The sequence below is a fragment of the Saccostrea cucullata genome, unplaced genomic scaffold, assembly GCF_032062105.1.
Source record: "Saccostrea cucullata isolate Sc308-1 unplaced genomic scaffold, CSIRO_AGI_Scuc_v1 ctg396, whole genome shotgun sequence".
Lineage (NCBI taxonomy): Eukaryota > Metazoa > Mollusca > Bivalvia > Ostreida > Ostreidae > Saccostrea > Saccostrea cuccullata.
This window is the reverse complement of record NW_026933195.1, coordinates 89865-117863: the sequence shown is the minus strand read 5'-3', so window position 1 is coordinate 117863 and position 27999 is coordinate 89865. Positions and strand designations below refer to the sequence as shown.

General features: G+C 33.9%; 1 protein-coding gene across 20 annotated transcripts; it reads right to left on the bottom strand.

The window, feature by feature from the left end:
* Window positions 1–25: 25 nt before the first annotated feature.
* On the bottom strand, window positions 26–27327 carry LOC134237581 (tubulin polyglutamylase ttll6-like). Of its 20 annotated transcripts, none has more exons than XM_062719680.1 (23): window positions 27058–27327; window positions 22423–22668; window positions 19524–19665; window positions 16140–16180; window positions 15778–15896; window positions 15392–15522; window positions 13307–13463; window positions 12843–12986; window positions 12616–12701; window positions 12245–12470; window positions 11840–12021; window positions 11403–11588; window positions 10970–11144; window positions 10761–10802; window positions 9750–9977; window positions 9586–9630; window positions 7528–7890; window positions 6091–6453; window positions 5599–5655; window positions 4337–4565; window positions 2848–2898; window positions 2192–2254; window positions 26–1502 (listed from the first exon to the last, which is right to left on the bottom strand). In XM_062719680.1, the coding sequence occupies exons 2-23, from the start codon at window positions 22649–22651 to the stop codon at window positions 1222–1224; spliced, it is 3540 nt and encodes a 1179-aa protein (XP_062575664.1). In that variant the 5' UTR covers window positions 22652–22668; window positions 27058–27327; the 3' UTR covers window positions 26–1221. The 20 variants fall into 20 exon arrangements, with proteins under 20 accessions (XP_062575664.1, XP_062575674.1, XP_062575673.1 ...); XM_062719690.1 differs by lacking the exon at window positions 7528–7890 and adding an exon at window positions 9104–9163 and having other exon boundaries at window positions 27058–27326; XM_062719689.1 differs by having other exon boundaries at window positions 6091–6183; window positions 27058–27326.
* Between the last annotated feature and the right edge of the window lie 672 nt (window positions 27328–27999).

Here is a 27999-nt window from a genome sequence, read left to right as displayed (position 1 = left end):
GAGCAACAGAAAACTAAAACAGAAACAAATTAATAATGAGTTCATTTATTAATTCAATGTCTTCAAATCTTCAAGATACAAAGTATTAGTTTAAAAGACACATCCCTTTCAATAATAAATTATTTAAAAAATAGCCTTGTAAGTTCGTGGTTGGATGGACTATTCAGCTATAATAATTTATTCCCCAAATTATTTCATCTCACAAATTTGAATTTCTTATATCTACTGAAAAATAGATAAACTTGGTCGACAAGATGACCATTAAAACACAACAAACCTAGATACAAATTCACAAACTAAATACCATCAGTATTAATACTATTGATATGTTTGGCAAGACCAGTTTGATTTAATACCAACTGATGTTCAATAAAATCTTAGCGCTAAAGCTGCACAGAGGGCAATACAGCTGTTGTGATATTTATCACTAACGGTTCACTACTCCTTAACCCATAATGAAATGAGAGTTGTCTCCCTTAAGGAGAGAGTCAAATACCTTAAATATCGAGAAATCCATTCACACATTTGCTCTCAACAAAATACATTAACAGAAAAATAATAAATATTTTCTGTTGTCCAACAGAATATTTAACTTATTTCACCAAGAAAGAGTTTGGCACACACATATATAAAATAAAATAGAACAGATGGCAGATGTTTGTAATACTACATCATATAAACAATGTAAATAAAATAACACAATGTGCTTTTTTTTTCTTTTGTATAACAGACACATTTCTCACTCATTTAAAACAAACAGGAATGTTTTCAGTTTATCACAGATTCATACATCCAATGCCATTTCTAAGGAATTTATTTACAATCAAAGAAGAATTTCCTTAACAAATGTAACTTTCATACATAAATAAAATCTCCAATCATGTGCTTATGAACTCTAAGTAAAAAAAAATGCACTATAAAAAAATAAAGACATCACAGAATCTTTGACAAATTTAAATATACCCTATCACATGTTGAGATGAGCTTCAATATCTTTTTAAAATGTGTGAATTTAAAAATGGATGGATGATATTATCACAGTTGGTCTTTACGTTAAGACAGAAATCTATTCAGGGCAATTCCAACATTCCATGCTCTGGAGTCCAAATAACGGGCCGTCCCACAATGAAACACACATGGCCTCCTCATCAAACCCGACCTGAAATCACACATGTCAAACGTCCATCATTAGTTCAGACTTGCTGTAAATCAAACACAGTCTCAGCTGAACACAATGGCGTGGTTTTCCCGCATTTCTAGCTGTCTCAGGCGAAGGCTGTTGGAGGCCCCACGGATCCTCTGTGACTTTGTGGACCGCGAGCTTGTCCCCATTTGGGCCTCCAGTGGCATGGATTGTTGGGACCCTCCTCTGCTCAGAGCCGATGACGTTCCGGATGACTTGGCGTCGGGTCGGGCTAGTTCGGGTCGCTGCATTACCGGGGCAGGGGCCGACACCACTGATAGACCCGGCGGACCGTTATTGGATGTGACCCGCGGCAGGTCTGAAAATACAACAGACGAATATATTATCTCTATAAATTACGCAATATCTATAAATAATAACCAATTTCATTTCACAGTGAACAGAATTATATTGCGTCATTTACCAATATTTTTTTTCCCAGTTTAAGATTTTGTCTAACATTACGGAATAAGAATAGATATTTATTAATAAAGAGTTATTAGAAATGTTAAACCAGTGCATAATTCTATATACATGTCTCTAAAGAAAGTTAAATATGTATTATACATATATATAGCCATCACCAGTTAATATCGCAACACATAATTTTTTTTTTTTTTTTTACATTACCCCCAAACTCAAAAACACAGCAATTTCATCTGACAGCAATTAACAAGGGGATTTGGGAAGGAGATAAATTCATCGAAGTTAACTACATGTACCATTAAATTTCAAAATAATTCAGGCTGCACAAAAGATTCGAACATATTTATTAGATGTTATCTAATACCAAATGCAAACATAATTTTAATGAAACATGGAATTACTTTATATATACATTTAGATATTTCAAGCTGAACATTTATGGCTTTAATGAACATATAAGAAATTCAGGTTAAGTTTTTGTAAAGGGGAGGATGGTTGGGGGGTAAATTTAATGTCCATTCCACAACAACAAATAAAACATTGTCTGTGACGACTACACTAGGGATGTGCTCTGCTACTTACTTACTACGGACGGAGGTAGCTCGACGCAAGTTTTGGCGCTATTTGAGTCGGTTTCAATGTGATCTGACAAGTGATTTTAATAACAGAAAAATAATCTCAAAGTCAAAAAAAAGAAGACTGGTGAGAAAAAAAATTGTCAAAATGTATTAACAAGTGACATGCTTGCTAATGAACAATGCCATTTATGGGTAATTTTGGTGGAAGTTCTGACTGAATTTAATTTTCTTTTTAATTAAAAGAAAAAAATTAATTAAATCAACTCAAGCTGGAAAGGCAAATTCATAAAACAAGCATCTCAAAACTGCATTCAAAAAATATGCTAAAAATTCAAAGAAATGCACAAAATTGTGAAAGTATCTTTACGTATGAGTTCAAAGGTAACTTTCTAGCAAAATATTTTCTCTATACTGTTTTTAGCTTTACAACTCTGATACAAACATGTAACTACAGAAGTTGGAATATATTGAAAAATATTGCATTGTCTTACTATCTCAACTAAAAATATAAATAAACTATAGAAGCAAATATTGAAGAATAATAGTCTAGAAAAATAAATAAACAGAGTGCTTGTAAAGAAACAGAAATGACCCCTTCCATCCCCATGACGATGAGGTCAAACACGGGGATGCAAGGTCGGTCCGAATTATCCGTCATACCTAAATGATACTGCCACAATGTTTGGTTTGTTGGCTGTGACGCCCGCCAACCTGTGCAAGTTCAACAATGAAGTTGTCAAAAGTTAAGGCACGTATGTGGTGACATTAACAAGGGGAGAAAACACTATCTCAGAATTATAATTACATCGCAGTTAAAGGCGTGCTGTATTTCACCCTCTAAGTCTGTACCTGATTTGCATTTGCGAGCCCTACGTATTTTATGTCCTGCAAGTAACCATTGCCACCAATCACTACCTAGGAGGTCAAAACCTTTAGTCATCAGGGTCATTTACCAGAAAAGGCCTTAGCTTAACTGTGCTGTATATACATGTAGCTCAAAACCTATTTTTCACCAAGGTCATTTACTTAAATTAATCTTATCATAATGATTGCTACATCCTTCCTATGTCAAAACTTCTGTTATCACCAAGGTCATTTACTACAGAGGCTCTTACTTAAATGAGTCTGTTCTTATAACCCATGATCAAATCCTCAATCAAATAATTTACCAGAAATACTCCCGATTTTAACTATACTATCCCCTCCTATGTCATATCTGCAAGCATAAAGCCTGTAACTAAGACCCTCTCCTTAACTTTACTATATCACTTCTTTAGTCCTATCTGCAATCATCCCGTCTGTAACTGAAAGAGCCCCCTCCCCCCCTTTTTTTTAGCTATGCTGTATCTTTCACATTGTGCGAGGTCAAAGCCTGTATATATTGATCAAGGTCATTTGAAATAAAATTCTCCTAAGCCTAACTGTTTTGTATGTATCTTTGTGTTTTTCATTGCAAGTCACTTTGATCTTTCCAGAAAGGATACAAATGGTAGGTACAATTAATTCTATCAACAGTTCATCAAAGCAAGGCTTAACTTTGTAGCAGTACATGTGCAACTTTGACACAGGAGGAATTAGTGTTGACTATAATAAAGGGAAAACAGATACACACAAACCGTTTCTTTGTGCATGATTTTCATCCCACTCCAAAAGATCTACACTTAGAAAAAGTAGGAAATTCTACAGAGAATTGTGGGCTACAGAGTTCTAAGCTAGAGAGGTAACCAGAGATCCTTTGTGTATATATGTGTGTGTGTGGGTTTTTTGGGGTACAATAGCAAGAAACACAAAAGCAAGTCCTAGAGTCTCAAACAAATGGCCATCTAGACTCTCCATGCAAAGAAACTTACTTTATCAACTGATTTTTGAGACATGCAAAGAGGAAAGAGACCACAGTCAACACAGCATAGAAAAAAACATTTAGTTAATTAAAAGAAATTAATAAATTTACTAAAAGTATCCAATTCATCAACACATGATTGCTGGCATGCAAAGAACTATCAAAGGATATATATCACATAATCTATTGCTCAAAATGTTTTGCAATGAAATTGGAAAATATATACATTAACTAAAACACAATTTTGACTAAGATAACATGAATGTTTCATCATTACAAACACTCTTTGCTAAAATTAAGGTGGCTCACCTTCTTTTCTTTGTCCATGTGCACTAAGAGTACGTTTCTGTAGACTGCTGGGGGTGGTGGCGTCCGATCGCCAGTCCGGACCGTAACCGTTCCTCGCCAGCAGACGATTCCGCTCCGCCTCCGTGTCCATTAGGTGAGCCATGTTGCTACGGAACTCAGAGTCCTGTATAATGGTAGTGGATGTGGCTCTATTCGTTCCACCCAATGGCTTTCTCACAAATTTACTCCTCTGGAAAATTTTCAAAGGTTACCATTAATTATGCTAAATTTTTGTACAAGACTAGAAATATAACCTAGATATAACTTTGAATTTGTGGTAATGGGTATGTTTAAATGTTTACATTTTTAATAAAGTCTTAAATTACCCCATGAAGACACAAAATAATGAGAGAAAATTCAATCTTAGGGTGCAAAAGAAAAGAGTGCAGATTAATTTAAAAATAAGTGCATTATCAAGTGATATGATAATTCAAAAAAACCATTTTCACATAGTTGACTGCATGAGCATCTTCATGAATTAAAAGGTATATATGTACATGTATTTTTATAATTTTTATTACTGTTTTTTAATTGAGAAATTGTTATCTTTAATTCTTTTCTACTTTCATTTTAAAACATTCCCTTCACAAAATTCTAAAAGATTAATTAATATGAAAAGATTTAATCCCATCCCCCTACAAGAAGAGTAGTACCAAGTTATTAGGATTTCCAAATCTACCATATTTAATTTGAATTTTGCAGTCTTACCAAGTAATTCCGGTACATGTATTGGTAGTAACTATAGTTCTTTAGCAACCATTTCTATTTTTAAGTCACACAATTAATAATTAGTTTCTCTTACCAAAGATTTTCAGAGCACAAGTTTTTTTTTTTAAAGATTTGTTTACACAACCCTGACTTAAAAACATATTAAAATCTTGAAAATGACACAATTTATCAGTAAAAAATCAAATCCACAATGAATCAGTACTTATGAATCAGTACTTTTAAATCCATTGTAATGAACTGCAAAATGACACATCTTGTTATTTTGAAAAATTTAACAAAACACACGGAAACCCTTGATTGTGTTATTCAAAAAGTTAGTGCTCTGCAAAAATGAGTTCTAAAAGCTCTTATGAGTTTTGATGTATTTTTCTGCCTAGAGTGATCTGTTCATGGAGATTTCAACAGCAATGCTGTACTAAAACAAAATATTATTAGGAAAGTTTTTAAAAATCCATCAAAGGTTTCATGCAAATTAACGAAAATTAAGTAAATGCCTTTTTCCATCTTGGGGTTGCAAGACGCCATATTTGAAGTCTTTGAACATCAGTTGCCTATAAAAATAGTTACCTCTACATCATTTTTTTTTTCAAAATTCTCTAAAACATAACCCTGATCTAAAATCTTAAATTCATTTTATTGACTGGTATCATACCAAAATTTTGAATGAGAGAACATTAAAATCAATTTGTTAGTTCTAACCAATTACATGTATCCCCAGGTATATTTTTCTGAAAAAATTATTTGTACTGAAATTGGATCAACTTTTTTATAATATTTTTTTTTCATGTATTTATTTATCAGGTCAGTGAATGATTTAAATGTTTTTCTTACATTATCAAGATTTCTTTTCCAGTTTATGCAGATACACACTTTCATGTACATGTATAATGATTTTGATATGACTGCTCCCCAGTCTCCGCACATAAAGCAGTACCTATAACTCCCCCACCCTCAACAAGCGCCCCCCTACACCTGTAGGTCATTACCTGGTAGGATGGCACCGTCTTCTCGTTGAGACTCCCCAGACTGCCGGACTTGGTCTGCCACGAGGAGGTACTACGCCCTGATCCATAGCTTGGCTGAGTGTACAAAGGAGCAGAGGTTTGAGAGAAAGGTTCAAGATGAGTGTAACTGAGGGTGTTTTTCAGTGGGGGGTTGGCCAGAGGGTTGGGGGGAGGAGCCCCGTTAATTGGGAGGGGGAGTTTGGAGGTAGAAGAGGAGGTGAGATGAGTGATGGGGTGAAGTGCGGTGGTTTGACTGTAAGCGGCGTGCAGAGAGGAGGGGGTGCTGGTGTATAGAGGGTTAAGGCTATGAAGACTTCGATGTGTTAGCTCGGAGACACGCCCACTCTGAAACAGTAAAAACACAGTGGACAAGCCGGTAGTGTTAGATTACATGCCAATGTGATACAATAAGCTGTGTTGTTAGAAGCAATGAAACATTTGAATAAAATCATGTATGTAAAAGAAATTGTAACTCAAAATTTTAGCTTGAAAAAAAAATTATTTCATGCAATTTCAGAATCAGGGAGTAAAAATAAGGTAAAAAGTTAACTACAGGTGGATTTACAACAATTCAATGTTATACAATGTGTAGGGAGAAAATCCTAGTAAATATTATTGCATAGTTCATCAAACAAATATTATGTGCAGATTTACTGGAAAAAATAAATTATATGATGCATGCATGGGTGAAATATATATATCAAAATTAAGAGTGTAAATTTGTGATTTTTGTGCAGAATTAGTGCAAGTTACTTTAAAAGCAAGGGATTTCAAAAGCACATTTTTTTTTTGGTTTTGTTCACTCAAGATAATCTGGCCAACACACACCCCAACACTTTAAGTCACAAATCAAAGCTTTCAATTATAACATTGACTATAAAAAATTTCAATTAACACAAAGATACATATATCAAACAATTATTTAAATGAATATAATACAATAATTTAAATACATGTACATGTTTTCAGAACAAAATTAAATATAAATGTAAAAATCCTTGTGTTAGTATATTTATCTCATAAACTTGAAATCAGTTAGTTTCAGATATGAGTTTTCCAACCCTATAGGCAGTAAATTCAGCAACTATAAAAGTCTAGAATTGTCAAAGCCCTAAATCAGCTCAAAGTCAGAGGATTACAAAGCAAAGCCACCAGACTGTGAGGAAAAGAGTTATATCGATATAGACCAGAAAATCAGAATATTCCATGTACGACTTAATGTTATAATTATTAACATCACTGTATTGCAAAGCTGAAAAATTAAGATGAGGCAGCACACCAACTTGACAAAAAATACAGGTAACAAACTTAATAATGGGGAACAACAGAAAAACGGACAGAATAAAAATCAGGTCAAACAATTAGCAACTCAAAAATGCAGAACACAACAAATCAGCAGCAAGGCACACATTTACCAACCTCCAGCTCAAACAGTTCCTCTGCCTCGGAGTCATCGGGCGGCCCCGCTTGGTGGGTGAGCACCACCTTCCTATCACTTGTACTATAAGACAATCTAACATGGGGGAACTGTCGGTCGTCTCGCGTGGGACAGAACATGCCCCCCTGATACCCATTAGCACATCTCATTTGAGTCTGCACTGCTTGTCTAGTTATTTTTCTGTCTGTTTTACCAAGGCTCTCATTGGCCAGGGCATGATTATGTCCGAAATATCTATCCAAAAGTTTTTTGTAATACTGTCTGTCCTTAATTCTAATGGGGGCGGGCCTTCCAGCGAGGCAGGATTCAGTTGGACGGTTAGAAAACAGCCATCTCTGTTGATCCTGTGCAGTGCAGAGAGAGAGGACAGATGTGATCATTTCATGCAGGTGAATAATCTCCACTCCTAATCTGCTGAATTTTATGGCCCTTTCAATTTACAAAAATTGTTCTTAAGCCTTTCTTATGCCTTTCAACTTGGCAATTTTATTAAGGAATATAGGAATAGTCAATTACTCTGACGAGAGTTATCTTTCTTATCAGGTGGGACAATGAACATTATATTTTTTTTTACTCCCCTATCCCACATTTTAAAGGGATAAACTATAATGTATCTATAGAGCCACAATAATGTTCAGCAGAAGAGGAATATTCATATTTGTATATGAAGCTGAGAGATAAAATATGGTGTAAGACATTAAAACAATCACTGTAACAGAAAATTCACATACACTACTGAAACAAATATTTTCATGCAGGTGTGGGGAGAAAGGTTAGATTTCTGTCTATAAACTTGGGGATTAAAATGTTAATCTAGTGAGTCTTATAAACACAACCACTCTGAACCAATTAACAATCTCTTGGGAATTTTTTAAAATTCTTCTGGATCATTTTGTGACAAACTGCATGTTCATAAAATCCTTGGATTATTACACAGTGCAAAACTCATCCACAGGTTAGATTTTTTCTTATCCATGATAAACTGACCATAAAAATGAACATCCACAAACCTTTTTTTTCTCTACCATAAGTGCCTATAGATATCAAATCTATTGTGGGCATGACAAATATTTGTTGTAGTGGTGTAAAAAAGCAAAAGCTAAATTGGCAATGTTGATCTTTCGCTGCATGTGTTCGCTGTGCAATGTTAAATTAAACAAAATTTGTGAACAATGAAGAAGCAGGCGGCAGTATTGAATACATCTGGCTGGTGCTTTATCATGCCTGGTAATTATAAATAGTCCATAAGCTCTATCAATGTTGATATATGCCAAAATAACCTCCTACATAAAAGAGTTCTATTATAATGTCCACTTCTCCTTAAAGCTAATCAGATGAAAAAAGTAAGATAAAGGGCTGCCCTTCAATAAAAGAGAGGCAGTAGAAGAAACTAACCACCATGCAATGCATCAGTGAATTCCTCTAGAATTTAAAAAGGCCATATATTGATATCACCATGCAGTTCTAGATGCAGAATGTGTAATATATTCTGGCTAAGTAAGCATTAGTCTGTGTTCAATAATCATACATTGTTGAATATAAAGGGGCAATTCATACCGAGAACAAGTTTCTGGTCAAGTGAATCTCAGTGGACGGTCGGTTCATGGGCAGTGTAGCCTACAAATGGACCACAACATGGAAAAATATGTTGTACTATTTGCTAACATAACCTATGATGAACTGCCACAAACACTAGGCATATATATATATCTTAAATAACGATTTCTCTGTAAGGTATTTTACTCTAAGTGTTAAAATAGTTTTATTTCCTTTGATTAATTCTATATGGTCAGATGGTTTGCTCTAGAAAGAAACTTAAATCTAGCTATCAGTGTCCACAATACCAAAAGCTTCTGTACAAAAAAAAAACTACTGAGAAATACATTCATATACAGTGAAATATTTGTCACAATAAACACAACAGCTCCTAAGACTTAGAAACAAAAGTAGCTCTCTAGACAATAACAACATATTAATAAGGATAATAAACCAATACTGGACAGTTAAATGTTGGCGGGGGAAACAGGCATGCAAATTACCTGGGAGCCGGGCCTAGTCACTATGGAATTCGTTTGTATGTGTACCTGTTGAGGCAAAAGTTGCTTGTATACATAGCACAGCACAAAAAAAAATTAAAAAACAGTGGAGTGAAATGAAACCCTGAGAGAGTCAATTGTTATTAATGAATGCCTTGGTTACATACCAGTGGAGGGGGTAGTGAGCGGGCGTCCGTCTTGAGGACCCCCATGGTCCCCGGGGTGCAGTGTAGCAGGCGGTACACGTGCTCCACGATCCCCAGCCCCCGGACCAGGTTGTCCCGCTGTAGGAGCCCTGAGATACGCTCCAGTTCTTCCTCCTCTAAGATGTCCATGGGTTTGGTGGTGTCTATTGGGTCATCACACAACTGACTGCTCGACTCACAGCCCAATATCTTCAGAAAAACAGTGTATTGTCACAGAATTGTAAACATTGGTATATATGCATTTTCAAGAAATTATTATATTCATAAGAAAGGGATATATTATTTTCAAAAATTTATTTGAGAAAGAGAGTACATAAAAATGTTTTAATAAAACTTTGCCAGAAAATCTTATTTAACAATAAGTAAATGTGTTGGGCACAACAGCACAATTATCGTTTTGCATGAAAACATTTAAGAATGCTCATTCGTAGATTTAATCTCGGTGCATGTTTCATGTTTCAAAAAAAAAAATCATACATAAGCTTTCATTTCAACACAAACAGAAAACCACCATCTGGATTCTGATTGTCACAAAAAAATCTTGCAATGCTTAGGACAGCGTGATGGTTAATCGAACACAAATCACTCAGTCATGGTTGACTGACACGGTTAGTTATGACGTGAGAACTATACCTGATCGCGAGTAAGCAGTGGGAAATTTAGATACACCTGTTGAAGATTATACACCTATTCTTCAATATAATTATCTGTCCAGGTAATGAGTTAAACAAAGGGAGATAATCAGGATGGAGGACATTTTAATTCAATGATTCATTAGTTAAATCAGGTAAAAATCCTGACTTGAGAGGTTATGAAAAGATTCTGTTATAAATTTCATTCATCATTTTTTTTTAAATGAATAGACCATTTTTTCCCCTGTAAAGCAGCATGCAGAATTAGAAAACCAGGGTACAGAACAAATTCAAACTTGGGCTGGGGTTAATATCAGTGAGAGAAAACATCAATAGCTACCTGCGAATCGGGTCGATTAACCAATGGAAATTTTAAACACACCTGTTAAAACCAGTTGACAACACTTAATATCAGAGGAATTATTACGTCATGTGTTGTTGGCATTACAAGTTCAGAAACAATAACTCTGAAAAAATGACCCAAGTGTGATGTTTATGAGTGTTCATTATAACTCCTACAAGTGAATGAATCCACAGAAAAGTACACACCTCCATGCTTCCCCGAGCGTTTGTCAGTCTGCGTGACGGCACTAGTGCACGCTTGACTGATTTCCTTCGTCTACTGCCCGGGCTCTCCGGTCGTAGTCCTGTTGATGAATTCTTTTTCCCCTTCAACATTGACTCCAGCTTCTCTTTCTTGCGAGCTATTTCATCTCTTTGTTGTCTGCAAAAGCATAAAAATCAGACGTTATCATTGAACTCATTCTGGTGAAAAACCAATCCTCTCATGAAAATTTAAGGATGAATTCACAGAAATGAACTGGATTAGGTTCCAGGGCCATAAAACTTAGACAAGCTCACTTTTGATCTCAGTCTCACTTTTTATGAGAGAAATCAATAGTGGAAAAATGAGACTGATATTAAAAGTGAGATCATTTAAGTTTAATGGCTCCAGAGCCAGAAGACTGGAGTATACACCCACCTAGCCATCTCACTCCTGGCTTTAAATGCTGCTGTTTCTTGGAATAGGCTGCCGCTGCTGTGGAAGAATTTCTCGTACTTTTCGTAGCCAGGATTGGGGTAGATACGGCGGAAGTTACCCATGTGATTATTTTCGTATCTCTCCAACACCTCCTGGTACTGAGCTTGAGCAATTTCTAACTCCTCCCTAAAATTTTCATACTTTCAGCATTAAGAAAAGTATTTTTCACAAACTATCAGATTTTTTTAGATATGAATTGCAAAGCTTAATAATTTTAGACATATGGTATATAGGAATAGAATTTCTTTGCTAGTCCGCAGAATCTTTGGTAATTCTTTAATTTATAAAAAAAGTGACAAATAAACACATTGTCATTGTGTTATCAGTTCCATTTCTCCGCCCCCCAGTAGCTGTGGTCTCCTGTGTCCTTCACTCACCTGGTCTCCTTTTTGACCCCCCTCCCCAGCAGTCTGTCCTTTATCCTCCGTTTTTCTTCCTCTATACACTTTCTTCTGTCACAAGCACCAAAATTGACTAAGTTAAGAGAGTCCCACACTAGAGCACCTTTTATTTCTCTGTCCAGCTCAGAGTCTGTGTTAAAACTAGGGGAGTGATTCACCTACAAGACAGTGTGACAATGTTTTATTACTCACCAAGAAATGTGGATATGTAAATTCGCTATTCTAAGTAATCTTTTTTCCTTTTACACTTAAAATAATTTTCAACTGTTAATCATTTCATTGTTAACCCTTTCTAAAGCACTTCCTTTTTGTAATGAAATAAATAGATGCATTCCATTCCAAAAAAAAAAAGAATAGTGAGCATTGTGCCACTCTATCTACCTCTAATACTTGAGGTCGGAGTTTCCGATCCAGGAGAACATCGAATCCCAGGATCTCAAAACAGGCACTGCCTTTGACGTGATTGGGGAAACAAGTGCGGTAGTTGTGTTTGAGGACGGAATGAGCCGAGATCAACGTTTTAATGATGACATCATCAATGTCTGCCCACATTTTGTCCACATCATAACCTTTATCCCTGAGATATTTGTTTATTGTACTAATTCTCCTGCAAAAAGAAAGAAGAAATTAAGATATTAAGACATTGACAAGTTTTAACATTCATAATTTTCAGAAATCAGTAGCATGATAACCTTTATAAGCACATGGAGAATGAATCATTTACATTTAATTATGAATACACGTAGACAAACCTTTTACTTCCGGCTTCATCGTCTCGTATAAAATCTTCACTGTGTTTGTTTATTGCATAATTCGTTAAATGCATAAATACATTGTCCTGAAAAAATGTAATAAAAATCTTTAACAAACGTATGCTCCATAAACACAGTATTGTTCAAGTGAATGGTTTGGTATCTGCCATTTTGTTGTATAAAAAACAACAGTTAAAAATTTTTTCTCTCCCTATATCGTGACTTACCACATTGTTATGTGTAGGTTCAATGTATTTATTGGTGGCGAACCTCGCCAACCCGTCTTTGAACAAAAATATCCTCAGCGGATCACAGGAAGTTACTAGAGTATAGATCCTCAAGTCAAACTTAAACCCGTCTATTAGGAAAGGCTGCAACAAAAATCAAATATGGTCATAGTGTAAAGACTATGTTTAAGTTAAACTTGAAGCCCGTCTATCAGAAATGGATGCAACAAGATATTAAGATATATACCATTAACCTCATTGCTGGAAGAAAATTTTACTAAAAATCCAAAAACATATCTGCTTTCTGATTTAATGTTCCATCTCAAGTTTTACATTTGGATCTATATTTACTCTTTGACAAGATATAAGTTAATGTTTGGCAATATCCTTTTTTCTCTACAATATTGCAGACGTTATTTATAAAATTTCATATAAAATCATGCATGGTTAATAAATGTCTATACCCTTGACATGTACTGCTGACAGATCATGTGTTCGTGAGGTTTGATTTCTTTAGGGTTCCGCGTGACCCAGATCCCCCTCCCCTGACAGCCCGTCTCCGGCTTCAGGATGTATGTCTTGTTCTTCTTCTGTCTAGTGTAGGCCAGGAAGTCACCATAACTGCAACAAGGAAAAAAATAGTTATTCATATGAACATAAATTGTAAATAGAACTATTAATAGTAACACAGTACTGCATAACTATTTTAGTAACACATTTAGGTGAATACAACTGTAACAAGAGGCCCACGGGCCTTATAGGTCACCTGGGTAATGTGTAACAACTTTCAAACAATTACCTTTGGTTTGTGTTTTAAACCAGAGGCCATGAAATTCACAATTTTGAAAGAGGCACCATTGCTTATCATAATTACATGTATAAACTTTGCATGCTTACTCTATTTACTTAATACCCAGAGGTATATCAGAGTAACAAAGAGAAAATGCACTTCCACTTTATAACCAGTTTTGCACCTCACTTCAAAGGAACCACTGGCCCTGGGGCCACATACCTGGTATTTCCAAATTTTGCAAATTTTATCATAAAATTGTTGATTAATACCAATGAGCAGATTTCAAAGCATTAATTTATTTTCAGACTTTGTAACACCCCCCCCCCCCCCCCCCGACCCAGGGGGCATAAAAAATAACCATTTTGCTAGATGCACCTTTCTTCATTATAAATATACATACTTGGATCATTGGCATAAAACCCAGGAGCAAAGGAAAAGATTTTCAAAGAATTAATTTATTTTCACTATATAATCAATAGAGCCCCGCCCTAACACCAGAACCCCTGATTCTGGGGGCATAAAATTCAAAAATTTGGAAGAGGCACTCTTGCTCATCATAACTATGTACTTAGTTTGTTTATTTAATACCCAGAAGCAGAGAAGACTTTCAGAGAATAAATGCATTTTCACTATTTAATCAATAGAACCCCTCACTAGCCCTAGAACCCCTGACCCTGGGGCCATAAAATTCATAATTTTGGAAGAGGCACTCTTGCTCATAATAACTATGAACTTAGTTAGTCTATTTAATACCCAGAAGCAGAGAAGAAGATTTTCAAAGAATAAATGCATTTTCATTATATAATCAATAGAGCCCTACCCTAACACCAGAACCCCTGACCCTGGGGCCATAAAATTCACAATTTTGGAAGAGGCACTCTTGCTCATAATAACTATGAACTTAGTTCAATGATTTAATATCAAGAAGCAGAGAAGATGATTTTTGAAGAATTAATGCATTTTCACTGTATAATCAATAGAGCCCCGCCCTAACACCACAACCCATGACCCTGGGGCCATAAAATTCACAATTTTGAAAAAGGCATTCTCGCTAAATATAACTATGTACTTAGTTTGTTCATTTAATACCCAGAAGCAGAGAAGAAGATTTTCAAAAGAATGAATGCATTTTCACTATATAATCAATAGAGCCACGCCCTATTACCACAACCTCTGACCCTGGGGCCATAAAATTCACAATTTTGGAAGAGGCACTCTTGGTTATCATAATTATGTACTTAGTTGGGTTTCTTTAATACCCAGGAGCAGAGAAGAAGATTTTCAAAGAAATAATGCATTTTCACTATATAATCTATATAGCCCCACCCTAGTACTAGAACCCCTGACCCTGGGGCCATGAATTTCACAATTTTGGTAAAGGACTCAATGCTCATTACAATCATGCCAACAGTTAGACTGCTTGATGTCCAGGAGTAAAGAAGAAGATTTTTAAAGATTGCACTAATTTTAGTGGTTTTGGCCCCACCCCTCAGGCCCCAGGGGGGCAGGGACCATGAAATTCACAATTTCTGTTCCCCTTCACCCATAGATGCTTTATGCCAAAATTGGTTGAAATTTGTTGAGCGGTTGCAGAGAAGAAGCTGAAAATGTTCAAATGTTAACACACGACGCACACCGCACGACGACAGACGAAAACGGATAGCAATAGGTCACCTGAGTTTACTCAGGTGACCTAAAAATTTCACATGTATGATGTACATGTAATTGAGAAAGAGAGAGAGAATAAAGTTCTTACTCAGCAGGAAGGCACCAAGTTTTAGGGAAGATATTGTATTCTTTGGGGAACATCTTGCCCATTCGATTCAGGTTTCTGGCCAGCAGATCTTTCCGACAAATTTCACTCATCCCGGGGAAGTGATTTATTTTCTGTCAAATGATACATCATATTAGAACATATTTTTTAACATTCAATTTGAAACAATTTTAGCTGAGACAAACTCTGTCATCAACGGTGTGCATGACCATAGAAAAAAAGATTCTTCTTGAGCTGAATACACCAGCAGATGTACAAATACAAATAATTACCGGGGTATTAAGGGGAACAAGAATAGGTGATTTTAGAACACTAACATCTTACATGGTACTATTACAATTAATTTTTATAATGTTGTTCCTTATTACCTGGTATTTCTTCATTTCCATGACTCGTTCCAGAGCCACGGAGTAGTCCGTCCAATAAAGAGTCCAGTCTTCATCATCAGACACCTCCTTAAAACCAAACTTACGCGACACCCGACGCACTGAAGACAGAAAAAATACAATAATGTATATACATGTAAATCCAAGACTTATAAATGTACAATAAATTAAACTCAGATTTGAAAAAAAGAATTCAAAAAGTGAGCTCAAATTTTAAAACATTTTAAAATCATAGCAAATTTTAATTTCAAAATTCTTAAGAGTTATAAGAAATTATTTCTAGAGACCTACCGGGGGTATTAATGCAGCATTTATTTTTTCTCAAAATATTTGACAGTACTTACCCACATCATACTTGCAGTTTGTCAAACAGATGTAGTATATTCTGAAAAAAAGAAAACAAATGCATGTTACACAAATATTTTAAGGAATCAATTAATAAAAATCAATTAAATCAAATAGAAAATTTTTAAAATACTATATGATAAATAATAAAATAAATAAATGAACGAAAACTGAGGATCCTTTTTTTTTTATCCCCTCCTTTTTTTTTTTTTTATTATTTTGAAGTATTTATATATTCAATGCTTGTTAAATGAATGATAAACAATGATAAAATTTTTGTGATGAAGTTTATTTATGAAGAACAATATCTCAGTCTTTTCTTTTTATTTTTTATCACATACAATATCAAAATGTATAAAAAAGAAACTGAATTCCATTTGAAATCTGGGGGCTGAACATATTCAAATTGATAAATCAATCCCTTCATTGTTCCTTTTTTTTCTCCTCAAAACAAACCCCAAATATTTTATGTTTTCAAACTTTGGCCAATATGTTAGTGAGGGTAGATAAAGGGTTGTAAAAATATTTTCCAGTCTGTCCATAGAGCCATTGACAAGCGTTACTTATCAGCATGTAAAGCATTATTCTTCAATAAGTCCCGCCAACAATGGGTTTTATCTGGTAAATACTAACACCGCGTATTTACCCAGTTGTTGGAAGGCCTCGCCAGAAATCAATACTCGATGATTTATCACCGCCAGTGACAAGAGTCTCCCGGGCTATCTCGTAATGTCATTACTTATCATCAGTAGCAATCCTTGTTTGCCATTCATTAATAAATAAGTATCCTGATCAGCAAAGCCAGATTTTTAATTCTTTTTCTCTCTCTATCATTTTTTTTTTGCATTCCCATTACATTTTTTTTTATTTCCTCATCATGCTAAAAGAAAATTTCAATTTCAAATCAATATCTCAATAAATTCCGGAGTATATAGATTATTTTTTCCAGTTTTGAATTAATAAGTAAAACCAGATTTTCAACTCTTTTCTTTTTTGCATTCCAATTACATCACATATATTTTATTTCTAATTTCCTCATAGAGAATTTTAATCTCAAATCAATATCAAAGTCCTGAGTATAGATTTTTTTTCAGTTTGAAATAAACTGGGAAACAAAAATGCAAATGGTTCCAATAATACTGGATAGTTTACTTCACAAATACCCTCGTCAAATATTATTCCTTCACAATTCATTACCTAATGTGAATCAATTTACTTAACGTTGAGTGGTATAGATATAATATTATAATTAACAATGAACCAATTTTTCCGTTGAACCATTTCTGATTCTCAATAACTAGGTTATCTTAATCAGGTCTTAACATTTTATTGTTGATATTTAAAGTCCGGCAAGACTAGAACATATTACCGTAAGGTCTTTATTAAAGCTATAGCGCTACTGCACAGAAATGGGGACATTTTAATCCACAAGTAAAATATCCGAATGCGGAAAAGTTTTCACTTGTACGTACAATGCCAATTAAAAGTTTTAAAGTATGAGTCACTACAACTCTTCCATGCAACTTATCTGTTAAAATTCTACCCTAGCTAGAACAATAGGGCTTTTGTGGCTTGCATATTTTGGGGTTTAATTACAAAAAATTATCTTTTTAAATGAAGTTTAAATACCTTGAAACAAGGAACAGATTAAAAAAAAATTTAAAAAACACAATACAGTCTCAAGTTTCAAAACTGAGTCACTTTCACTCATTAAAGTACACAAATTTTCATGAAAAAAAAATGAAATATTGCAATTTAGTCTGTTTCACTGCATGTTTTCATTAAAATGCATGTAATAATTTTGAATCATTAAGACTTTGCAAAGTGACTCATATGTATGTACACTAAGTCTTGCATTTTTTTCTTACATTAATTAGGTGGGATTATGTGCACCTGCATAAAGGTTTAATTTTTAAACCTTACTTTTTTTTTAATTTCCCTCTTGCTTGTGAAAAAATATAAAAGCATAGGGGAATGACAATATTATATAAAACATTATGAAGCAAAAGGGAAAATAATTTTAGGAAAAGCATTCAATTGCCATTTGTTTATTATCAAAGTTATAGTCGATCAATGTTTAAAATTATGATGAAAAGTTTAATTGCCACACTATATTAAGCAATATAAATATAGCCGTTTTAAACATGCATTATTTTATAACACCTATCTTTGATCTTTCTCAGGGACCATTTTTGGCAGAATAGCACAGATATGTTTGGCACATCTTAAAACGAGTGTTATTCAGCATAATTTCTGCTGTCAACTCAGTACACAGTCACTACACTGTTCTTGCATGGTGATTGTATCAGACTCGGGTTATAGATAAAAAAAATGTCAAAGCCATAGCTATAGAACTGTTGCTTTCTCACTTCATTGAGTGTATAATTACACAGCTATAATTCACACTTCATTGGATTTGTAATAACAGAGTAAATTCAAAATTTTCATGAGCTAAGAATCATTATGTTGAACCAAAAGTTCCAAAAAGTACACATAATATAAGTATATGATAGGCCGAGGAGGGAAAATAAGTGCATGCAATTACAATGCAACTCTTGTGTGCTTGTACTTAATACACTGAAACTATTAAACATATTAAATACAGAAGTTTCAAGCTTTTCTATTTACTTTTTAAAATCATTCCATCATTCTTATATCTGAGTATGCAATTTGTCAAAATTAAATCTTTTTAAAATTGAATTTAATGAAAAAAGGTACCGCAAGTCTCTTTAGGATATCTGATCTTTATAGATCTAATGATAAATAGAAGTGTACTTGAACATTGAGAGTATGTGTATAGATTTGCTCATAAGCTGAACTGCAATTTAAATACATGTATAATAGTAACCCTTTAATCTGATGCCCAAATATGGCAGAAAGTAATAAGATTAACTTCAGTAAGTGGCCATTTTAACACAAACTTATAATAAGAAGCTCTCTTCTCTTTTGGATGTCAATGAATGTGACATTTATCCCCATTTTTAAACATCTTTAGTTATAGACTGGGTATTTAATAAAAGTTACCAGTAACAATCAAAGAGATATTATCTAATTTTGAAATGCCCTGCCTTAATAGCTTTCAGAAAACATGCAATGTCCTAGGGGGAAAAAAAATTGACTAGCACAGTCATGAGAAACATCCTCTTGTTGAAATCACACAAAGTTTTACATGTTCATATATTTACAAAGGCTAAGGCTATGGATGCACCGGTACTAAGAAATAAATATATCTTAAACAATAAACGACCCCTCTCAAAATTCTAGCTGTTTATCAAAAAGCCCTGATTACATATCCCTACATTATAAATTTTGTTTTATGTTACAATAATAGTGCACATTATATGTATGAAAATGTACATTGTATGTTGATAGATATGACTTACTTTTTCTTTTTCTTCTTTTTCTTGACAATCTTTTTATCCTGCTCCTGTTTCTTTTCGATGTCGGTGGGGGTTTGATTGACGGGGGTCTGACCCTCCCCCTCGTACTCTGTCTCATCATCTGCCTGGGTGCTGATCCCCGTGTCTGTGGAACAAAATATTACATGTAGGATTTGTCTTGTCTTCAATAATATCAAACCTTTGTAATGATATGTAATGCATGAAACATGTATATCTAATACAGTAAAACTTGTTTATAACAAAGTCACTGGGACCTGTGAAATTACTTCACTATATCCGTAATTTGTTATATCCGTACAAGGAATTGGTTAAATTTTCATAGTGGGGGGTTCCAAGAAAATTTCGCTTTGGTTAAATTTTCATAGTGGGGGATCCAAGAAAATTTCGCTTTGTCCATGAATTCGCAATATCTGCGTTCATACTAAACGAGTTTTACTGTATATGGTAGTATTTGTATAATAAATTAATGAAAAACAGATAGTTATGACATGCTTCCTATTTAATACAATATTAAACAATTATGGACTTTTTAGGTGGTTAATATGGTTTGATATTCACCAGAAAAATATTTGTATTGATTGAGGCAAAGGTGAATATCAAACCATATTAACACTCTCAAAAGTCTATTATTATTTTTTTTATTATTTTAGTTTTGGTAATAAAAAAAATAGACATTGAAGTCTGCATACGGAGAAAAGACACATTTTTATTTTAAAAAATTCTGTCTTGTATGAAAGACATCACAATAATCCAACTGTATGCATGGAACAGTTTATTCCTGCTCAGTTGCATGACTACCTCCAACCATTGCAGTCATTGTTGACGTACTGTATTTGACGTGTTTGAGATTTAATTTGTGATGTCATAATTGCTGTTGCTAGTGCGATGACTCTTTGGTGAAAATGATCCATCAAATATGTAATGTCATGAACCATTTGCGTATGTATAGATTACATAAAGGACTATACACGAATAAATAATAAAGTTTTGTATTCTCACTTGGGATAAATGATTTTCTTTCCTGCAGTCAACATATCAATTATTTATTAATCTTTGCTAAATATAATAACTACATATACATTGTTTAAAACTACTAGTGTCTTGCAATATATTTGAACTCACATGGGTGCACTCTAGACCACTGACCAAAAAGCCAAAGAATATCTAGGCAGCAATGGGGAAAAAATCACAGGATACTCATTTATCATGGAGAGAAAATGTCAAAAGGAGAAACACTTGCATTAGTAAAGTTTGATCAATAATTAGACAGGTATGACCAAATGAAAGCAAAGGAATGCTTTCTATAGCAGGTCAAATATTGTTAGGGTTTTGAATTTTTATATTTATTTATATTTAATCTGAAATCATATGAATACTGTTAAAAATTTGAGTAAGAGTACTAGTTGAGGGAAGAGTTGATATCATGTTAAGGATAGACTAGTGTTGATATGAGAGGCTTTTATGGAAAAATATATGGATTATACTAGATTCTACAAATGGAACACACAGAGAGACAGACCAGCACACACTTACCATATGTAACACTGGACAGTTGTGAGGATTTAGCTATGTATAAACAAATATTCGATAAATAACCTTCCCAATTCAGATTTTTGAATATATATATATAATGTGATTGATCAAAGGCGGATCCAGGGCCGGCATGACGAATTTTTTCTACTAGGATGTAAAACTTATTTATTATACCTCATTATAAATATTCTATTAAACAATGCGTTATCTGATTGGTTCTAAGTTATCACGTGATTGGGCCGTAAAACTTCTTATCCCGCTTTAATTACTCGAATCACGTGACGCCCTAAATTTTCCGTATTAGGTCTATTAGGCGTAATATGAAAATCACGCGATTCCGTTCGAAGCATTGTTATTGTAAATAAAAATGGCGGCTAAGAAACGGTTAACGTAGGTAGTTTAAGTTAAATTTCTTGTTACCGTAACGATATTTTATGTTGATTGTTATTGGATTAAAACTAATATTTTCATAATATGCACAAATATTTTTTTTTATATTGAAAAAGGTCTTCAGCGGGATAAATTCGTTACACAGTCAGTTAGTGACCTAATACGGATTCATACAGGGTGTGAAATGGAAATCCATATTGGGACTCGGCTTCGCCTCGCCCAATACGGATTTCCATTTCACACCCTGTATGAATCCGTATTATGTCACTAACTGACTGTGTAACTAATAATATTTCCCGGCCGTTGTCACGCTTTTCATCGTATTCCACCTCTTCGGAACACCTAGTGTATTTTCCCGCAATATAGTTCTTGTTCGGTGAACGAAAACTCCCGAGAGAAGTAGACGTCACAATAGCCTGGTTTACGTCACAAAACTGATGATAATGTGTTGAACAAATGGTTTTATAGAAACTGCACGTAAAAAATGAAAATGAATTTGAGAGAGGTGCCGAACTTGAAAGTTTATGTTTATTTTAAAGGTTTTGCTTGTTTCGATATAATAAACAATTCATTGCATGAATGTTCGGGAAACATGAAGACTTATTCAGCCAAGAAATATCATATTCCCCTCGGGCGAAGCCCTCGGGGAATATGACTTTTCTTGGCTGAATAAGTCTTCATATTTCCCTTACTATCATGCAATAAATGTATAATGTCCATTATCCTAATATCAAGGAAAAAATCTCTTATTTGTAAGAATTTGTCAGCTTCTGGGGGCTTTGCCCCTGACTCCCACCTGACCAGGGCCTTGCCCTAGATCCACTGAGACTTAAGTGCAGCGACTGCAGCCCCAAGACCCCTGCCTTCTACTGCACTCCCCTGTTACAAAATTGCTGGATCCGCCACTGTTGATCATTTTTTAATGTAAGAAATTTTTCCTGATCGAGGAATATCTTACCATCATCCTCCCCCTCATCTTCTTCCTCGAGGTTTGGCTGCTGGATGAGGATGGAGTCAGGGTCGTCCATCAGGGTCAGCTGACCTTCCCCCCCATTGGCCTCGCACCCCGAATCCTCAGCCTCACTCTCGCAGTCCGAACTTTCGCTGCTTTGTGCTGCCTCCTCCTCATCGCTGTGTTCTGATTGGTCCTCATCGTGGGGTGGGGCCTCTGGGTCAGACATGATCATCAGCTACCTCTTTCAACCTGAAAACAGCGGGGGGGAAAATTAGGATACAGTCAAATCTAATTATCTTAAACTTAAAAAAGCAAGCAAAAAATTCAGATGGACAAGAATTTGAGATATTCATGTTCAAATAAAAGTGATTTGGACTCGGTCTCCCAATTCATTTCAACAAATTCACGGTATTTAAGATCATGGTTCAAATATAAATCATTCTTTTTCTCTTTTTCATTCCTTCAAAACTCAGTGAAAGACATTCTTTTAAAGAAAAAGTCTTCTCCTTTTATCATATGTCATGGTGACAAAAATATTTGCTATACGTAATGGTCAACATAGCTCTTTATCCAAAGAGGCTGACAGAAAATATTTAATATAAACATGATTAATGTAATGGTCATTGTTTTGGCAAAACATTTCTGAACCTTGGTGCTCTAAATAAGTTCTACGTTTTGGCCACAATGAACATGCATGATCAGTTAAAGACACTGAACTTGTGCATTTTTTGTCATGATATTGAGAAAATATCTCAATATTTTGATTTTTCAAGTGGATTTTTTTTAAATATAAAAATGTCATTTTTAAAAACCAACATTTTTTTTTATTTATCAATGAAATATCTGACTAATGCACTTTCAATATGTTTTTGTTCAGTGCTTTGAAAATGGATAACAAAAAAGAATGTAACCCTTTTTCTGAAAAATTCTAAAGACTGACAATTCATTGAACAATTCACCTTTTAAACTGCAGACAATCAAATACCCTGTACTACATACAGTTCTACAAAAAACTATTTTAGCTGTGTTTGATGTAGGATTTCAAGGACTCATAATTAGCATATATATACATTATGAAAAATCCTGGGTCCTAGAAGTACCAATTATATTCAGCCTAATGATAAAATCAACGTGAAATAATTGATCAAATGCCTGATACCTTTATATAAAGCATTGAGCAATTTATTCGATACAAATGTTTTAATGAGAACAGCCAAGGAAAAAGAAAACTTATTTCCTGATCATTATTTTGTACAAGAATAAATTATCTTGGTTGTTACTGACAACTGTGTAAAATATAAAACATATATCCTACCTCTTCTAGAGACATTTTCACATTTACATAAGGTAATACCAATCCTTGTGCAAAACACTTAAAATGCCAGGTTATATAGAAGTTGTCTCATGTACCTCTTATATACTTAGCAAAACCATGAAGTATTTGATCATCCAAAATATTCAATTGTTCTTTCAACACAACTCTGGTTCATATATTGGTTTAAAAATTTATCCAAATGACATGTACTCCACGGGGAAAAAATCATTCGTCATGATTTTTAGCAGATATTTGCAAAGAGAGGCACTCAATGTATAATGAATTCTTTAACAATTATTTAATAAAGTGAATTCCACTGTTACATTCATTAAAAAAATTCCAATGAATAATTTTCTTCCCAGCTGGTTTTCAGAAGCTGAATTTGTGTCACAAAAATATTTCCAAATTGAGAAAGCAGTGTCACACTTTGTCCAAAAAAAATTCAAGCATCTACGTAAATGACATGGAAATTCTATTGTCCTTTCTTGCACACAGTTCCAATAACTAGCGATAATATTGACAATGACTGTATAGCATATGAATTGAATTCATGCCAAAGGCAAACAATCTTTCGACACCCGTTTTTATTCATGCGATGCTGTGTATTTCCTTCATATTTGAACTGCGGAACCTTGTATATGACATTTTAGTCCAATTTACAGATTGCGATTCATACTACACTAAAACTAACTTGTTTCTATTTAATATTCAATAAGGTTTAAATTCACACCTCTTAAAAGTTGTTGAGAGCTCGTAATGGCTACAAATAATGTATGCATTTATTATGGATTGGCACAAGATCAAGCTCAATAGAACACAAAAGTTTATGGAGCGGGGTCTTTTATACTACAGGTAGTGATATTTAAATCTCAATCTATCATTGTGGAACTAAATTGTTCTGCTACAAAGGCAATCAATGAATCAATATGACTAAAAATTGGTCTAAATCATTTCTGCTACTTTAACGATGTTTAAATTTAAAATGCAACATCATACATATGTCAATTCAAATACCAATACCTTTTTATTTATATGTAGTACATTTTCCAACTTTATATAATTTTACTTTCAATAAAAATTAAAATGCAAGCAGATCAGTGAATGTTTCCTAGTTTAGTCTCTGTTTAAATTTCATGCTTAATTTAACAGAAGGGAATCAATGAGCATTTAAATTATGACATTAAACATAATATTTAAATATATAATATTATGTTGACTGCATAATAATAAAAGTCTTGGAAAATCATTAAAACATTAAAAATATGATTTAAAAAATTTTCACTAGCCTGACTATCAGTTAAGTGGCAGAAGAATACAAAATAGTCAGCATTTATTCAATAATGTAAATAGAAACAATAAATGTTTTTAAGCACTGCACTGTATTATAATTAAACAATTAAAATCTCTAGAATTGATAAAAAAAAAATGAAGTATCTTTAAAAAAAAATTGAAAAAAGAAGAGACAAATTAGTGACGAGAAGAAATGTACACCCAACAAATTTCTGTAGAATATGTGTGAAAGGGTTCAAACAAAGTAGAACTTATTACACTATTCACACATACCACGTATATTAAATATATGTGTGAATATATTTTGAAATGTTCATTGAAACTTCATTGACTTCCTTCTTATCGGCTCATTATTTATTTAGTGGTGTAAAATCTCTTTACATAACAATTGGGTGGGGGAAAAAAATCGGGACTACTGCAAATTGATCAAAAAATTTTTTTCCAATTCATGAACCTAATTTAACTGTGGTGAGGGCTTGTCCAGAGACACATATTATTCTAACTACCTTTGTCCTAAATAGAACGTTCTATCGTTAAAACGATATTGTCTTCAATGTCTTGCAGACCCCTTTTAACGATATAGAATTTGTTCTGTGTAGTTCAATGTTGCAAATTAAACAAGGGCAATACATCAAACTCAGACTTGTCGAAATCCGTCGGTCCTGTCGGCAAGGCCGGTAAAAATTTGTTGGTGATAACATTTATATAACAATTGGGTGGGACCGTTTGAAAAAAAATTGAACGTAATGCAAATTTAATAAAGGTCGGGATCGGGATGCTTAGTTAAAGGTCACAAACTCAGAAAAAATGGCCGCGTACGCAGCGATGTTGACGATAGCTAAGTAAATTTCTTATAGCAAAGTCATAACAGGTGTCATTTATGTTAAAGACTCTTTATCCCAAGAAAGGAAACTTATTAGATTGAAGGCTATTGACAATAAAAAAGGTGATTTTGGTGCTGTTATTCATATGATTTTATCAGCATCAAAATTAACGATATAAGTATTTGTTCTGTGTAAAGTTTGACTGGTCCGACAAAACATTCGACTTTGTCAGACCAAATGTCTGACAGTGATTAAAAAATTTCGACAAGTCTGCAAACTCAGTGCATTTATTACGGTGGTTCCAAATGTTTACATGGGAGGTAAATTTGAAGCATTAAGAAAAGAATGTTGAAAAAATTTATTCAATTTTCATTTTTATTTGGATATTTTTTTAGATGAAAAGCTGAAGCATATACAATCTCAAAAAATTTTATCATAATTTTGGCAGTTATTTTCAGTGCAACTCCTTCTGTATAATTTAATTAGTCCCTTCACGGTAACTGCAATATTACGTAGTCTTCTGCAGGACAAATTAATAACGTTTGGTGGAGTTTTTCTTGATAGATAATCAAATGACGTATTTTAAACAATTATTTTTTTGTCATATTTCACCACAGTATATCATTTTGCCCTGCAAAAGAGAAGTACTGCAGTTATCCTGAAAGGGTCTATATTGTTTCAGAGCAGATCCATTCGATTTGCTACATTGCAAGTATATGGGACGTACTCTAACTGTAGCAAGGATTATTCAAGTACCTTTTTCCACACCTTACAGTATCAGAATTTGAATACTACGCTATAGATCATTGAACTGGATGTAGATTTACTTGCATTCATCAATTTCTTAGTAATCTCCTTACACTGAGTGTTGTTTCTTGCAACTCTTTCGACTAACATGTCTTTATTATAAAGTTTATAATCTATTAGAACAAGTTTTTAGGTAAATTTATGAATTTGACACTGAAAAGCCAGTAAATATTTTGAAATAAATAAACCAAGCATTGGATAGCATTAACCCGTTCCTTTTTTTATCAGATGTGTTACACATTTAAATAATCCATGCAGATTATTTACGATGACAGAGGAAAGTTGGACTAAATTAAGTGGGAATTCAATGAAAACATAATGATTTTGCTCTCTGTCGTAATTAATTCATAAGTTTGATATATATCGAAGTTCCTCCTTCTTTCAAAAGTAAATTTGCCTTACCTAATGGCTTTTTAAAAGTCATTTTCATGTTGCATCGGGTCGTCGAACATCCATATTGTTTAAATATGGCGAACATGCAAGGCCTTTTCACAACGTCACATGTAAACAATGCACGTCCGTTCTATTCACTTTGATATGCAGTACTTTTATCGATGAAAATACTGAAAATGGTATAAGTAGGTCAAAAATTATGCGTGATCTGATTGGAAAATCAGGAAAATTCCTATGTAAAATGAAAAATTAGTTCAATAGCGTAGTAATATTGGTTGATAAGTCACTACTAAAGCCAACAATTTGATTGGACAAATTTCCCCAGTAACGACTTACCCCTTCCGCACTAACAATATGTTCCACTCGATCCCAATTTTGTCGGATTCTTGAGAAGCTTCTTTTGCAAGGCAAAAATTTATGCATTTTCAGCCCTTGAAAAACAGCGAAATCAGCATTATAACAAGATAATCCCCTGACTTGAACATTTTTTTTACGCTAAAATTTTCAAAATTTCCCTATGCTTTGAAAAAGTTACTTTTTGGGAGTACCTTCAAGTTTCGTGGTTTTATAAATTTAAGACAAAGACCCCAACTGGGGTATATGAATACAAATGATACAATATTTTACATATAAACAAGAATGCATGAAAGAATGAGTGGTACTAATGTTATTTACATGTACAATTCACATGTATAGTTCAAATAAAGAAATACACCTTCAGAATAGGACGAATTTAGGAGGTTATCCTTATACATGTTATACGTGATAAATTATCAGAATACATCCACCCTTTCCAATCTTCGATTATTTGCAGTTTTCGCAAATAAAGTCGAGAAATAGAAACATAAAAATTATCATTTCGAAGTCCACATTTTGTAGTAAATATGAAAAAGAAAAATCCCAAGTTTTTGCCTACCGAGATATCAATTATTATTATTTTTCTGTATTGTT

Coding starts and splice junctions, on each gene's coding strand:
- LOC134237581 (XM_062719680.1), bottom strand. CDS start 22,651: ATGATCATGTCTGACCCAGAGGCCCCACCCCACGATGAGGACCAATCA. Junction 7,891..9,585: donor TGACTAGGCCCGGCTCCCAG/GTAATTTGCATG, acceptor TGCACTGCACAG/GATCAACAGAGATGGCTGTT. Junction 2,255..2,847: donor ATTGTGGCAGTATCATTTAG/GTATGACGGATA, acceptor ATCACTTGTCAG/ATCACATTGAAACCGACTCA.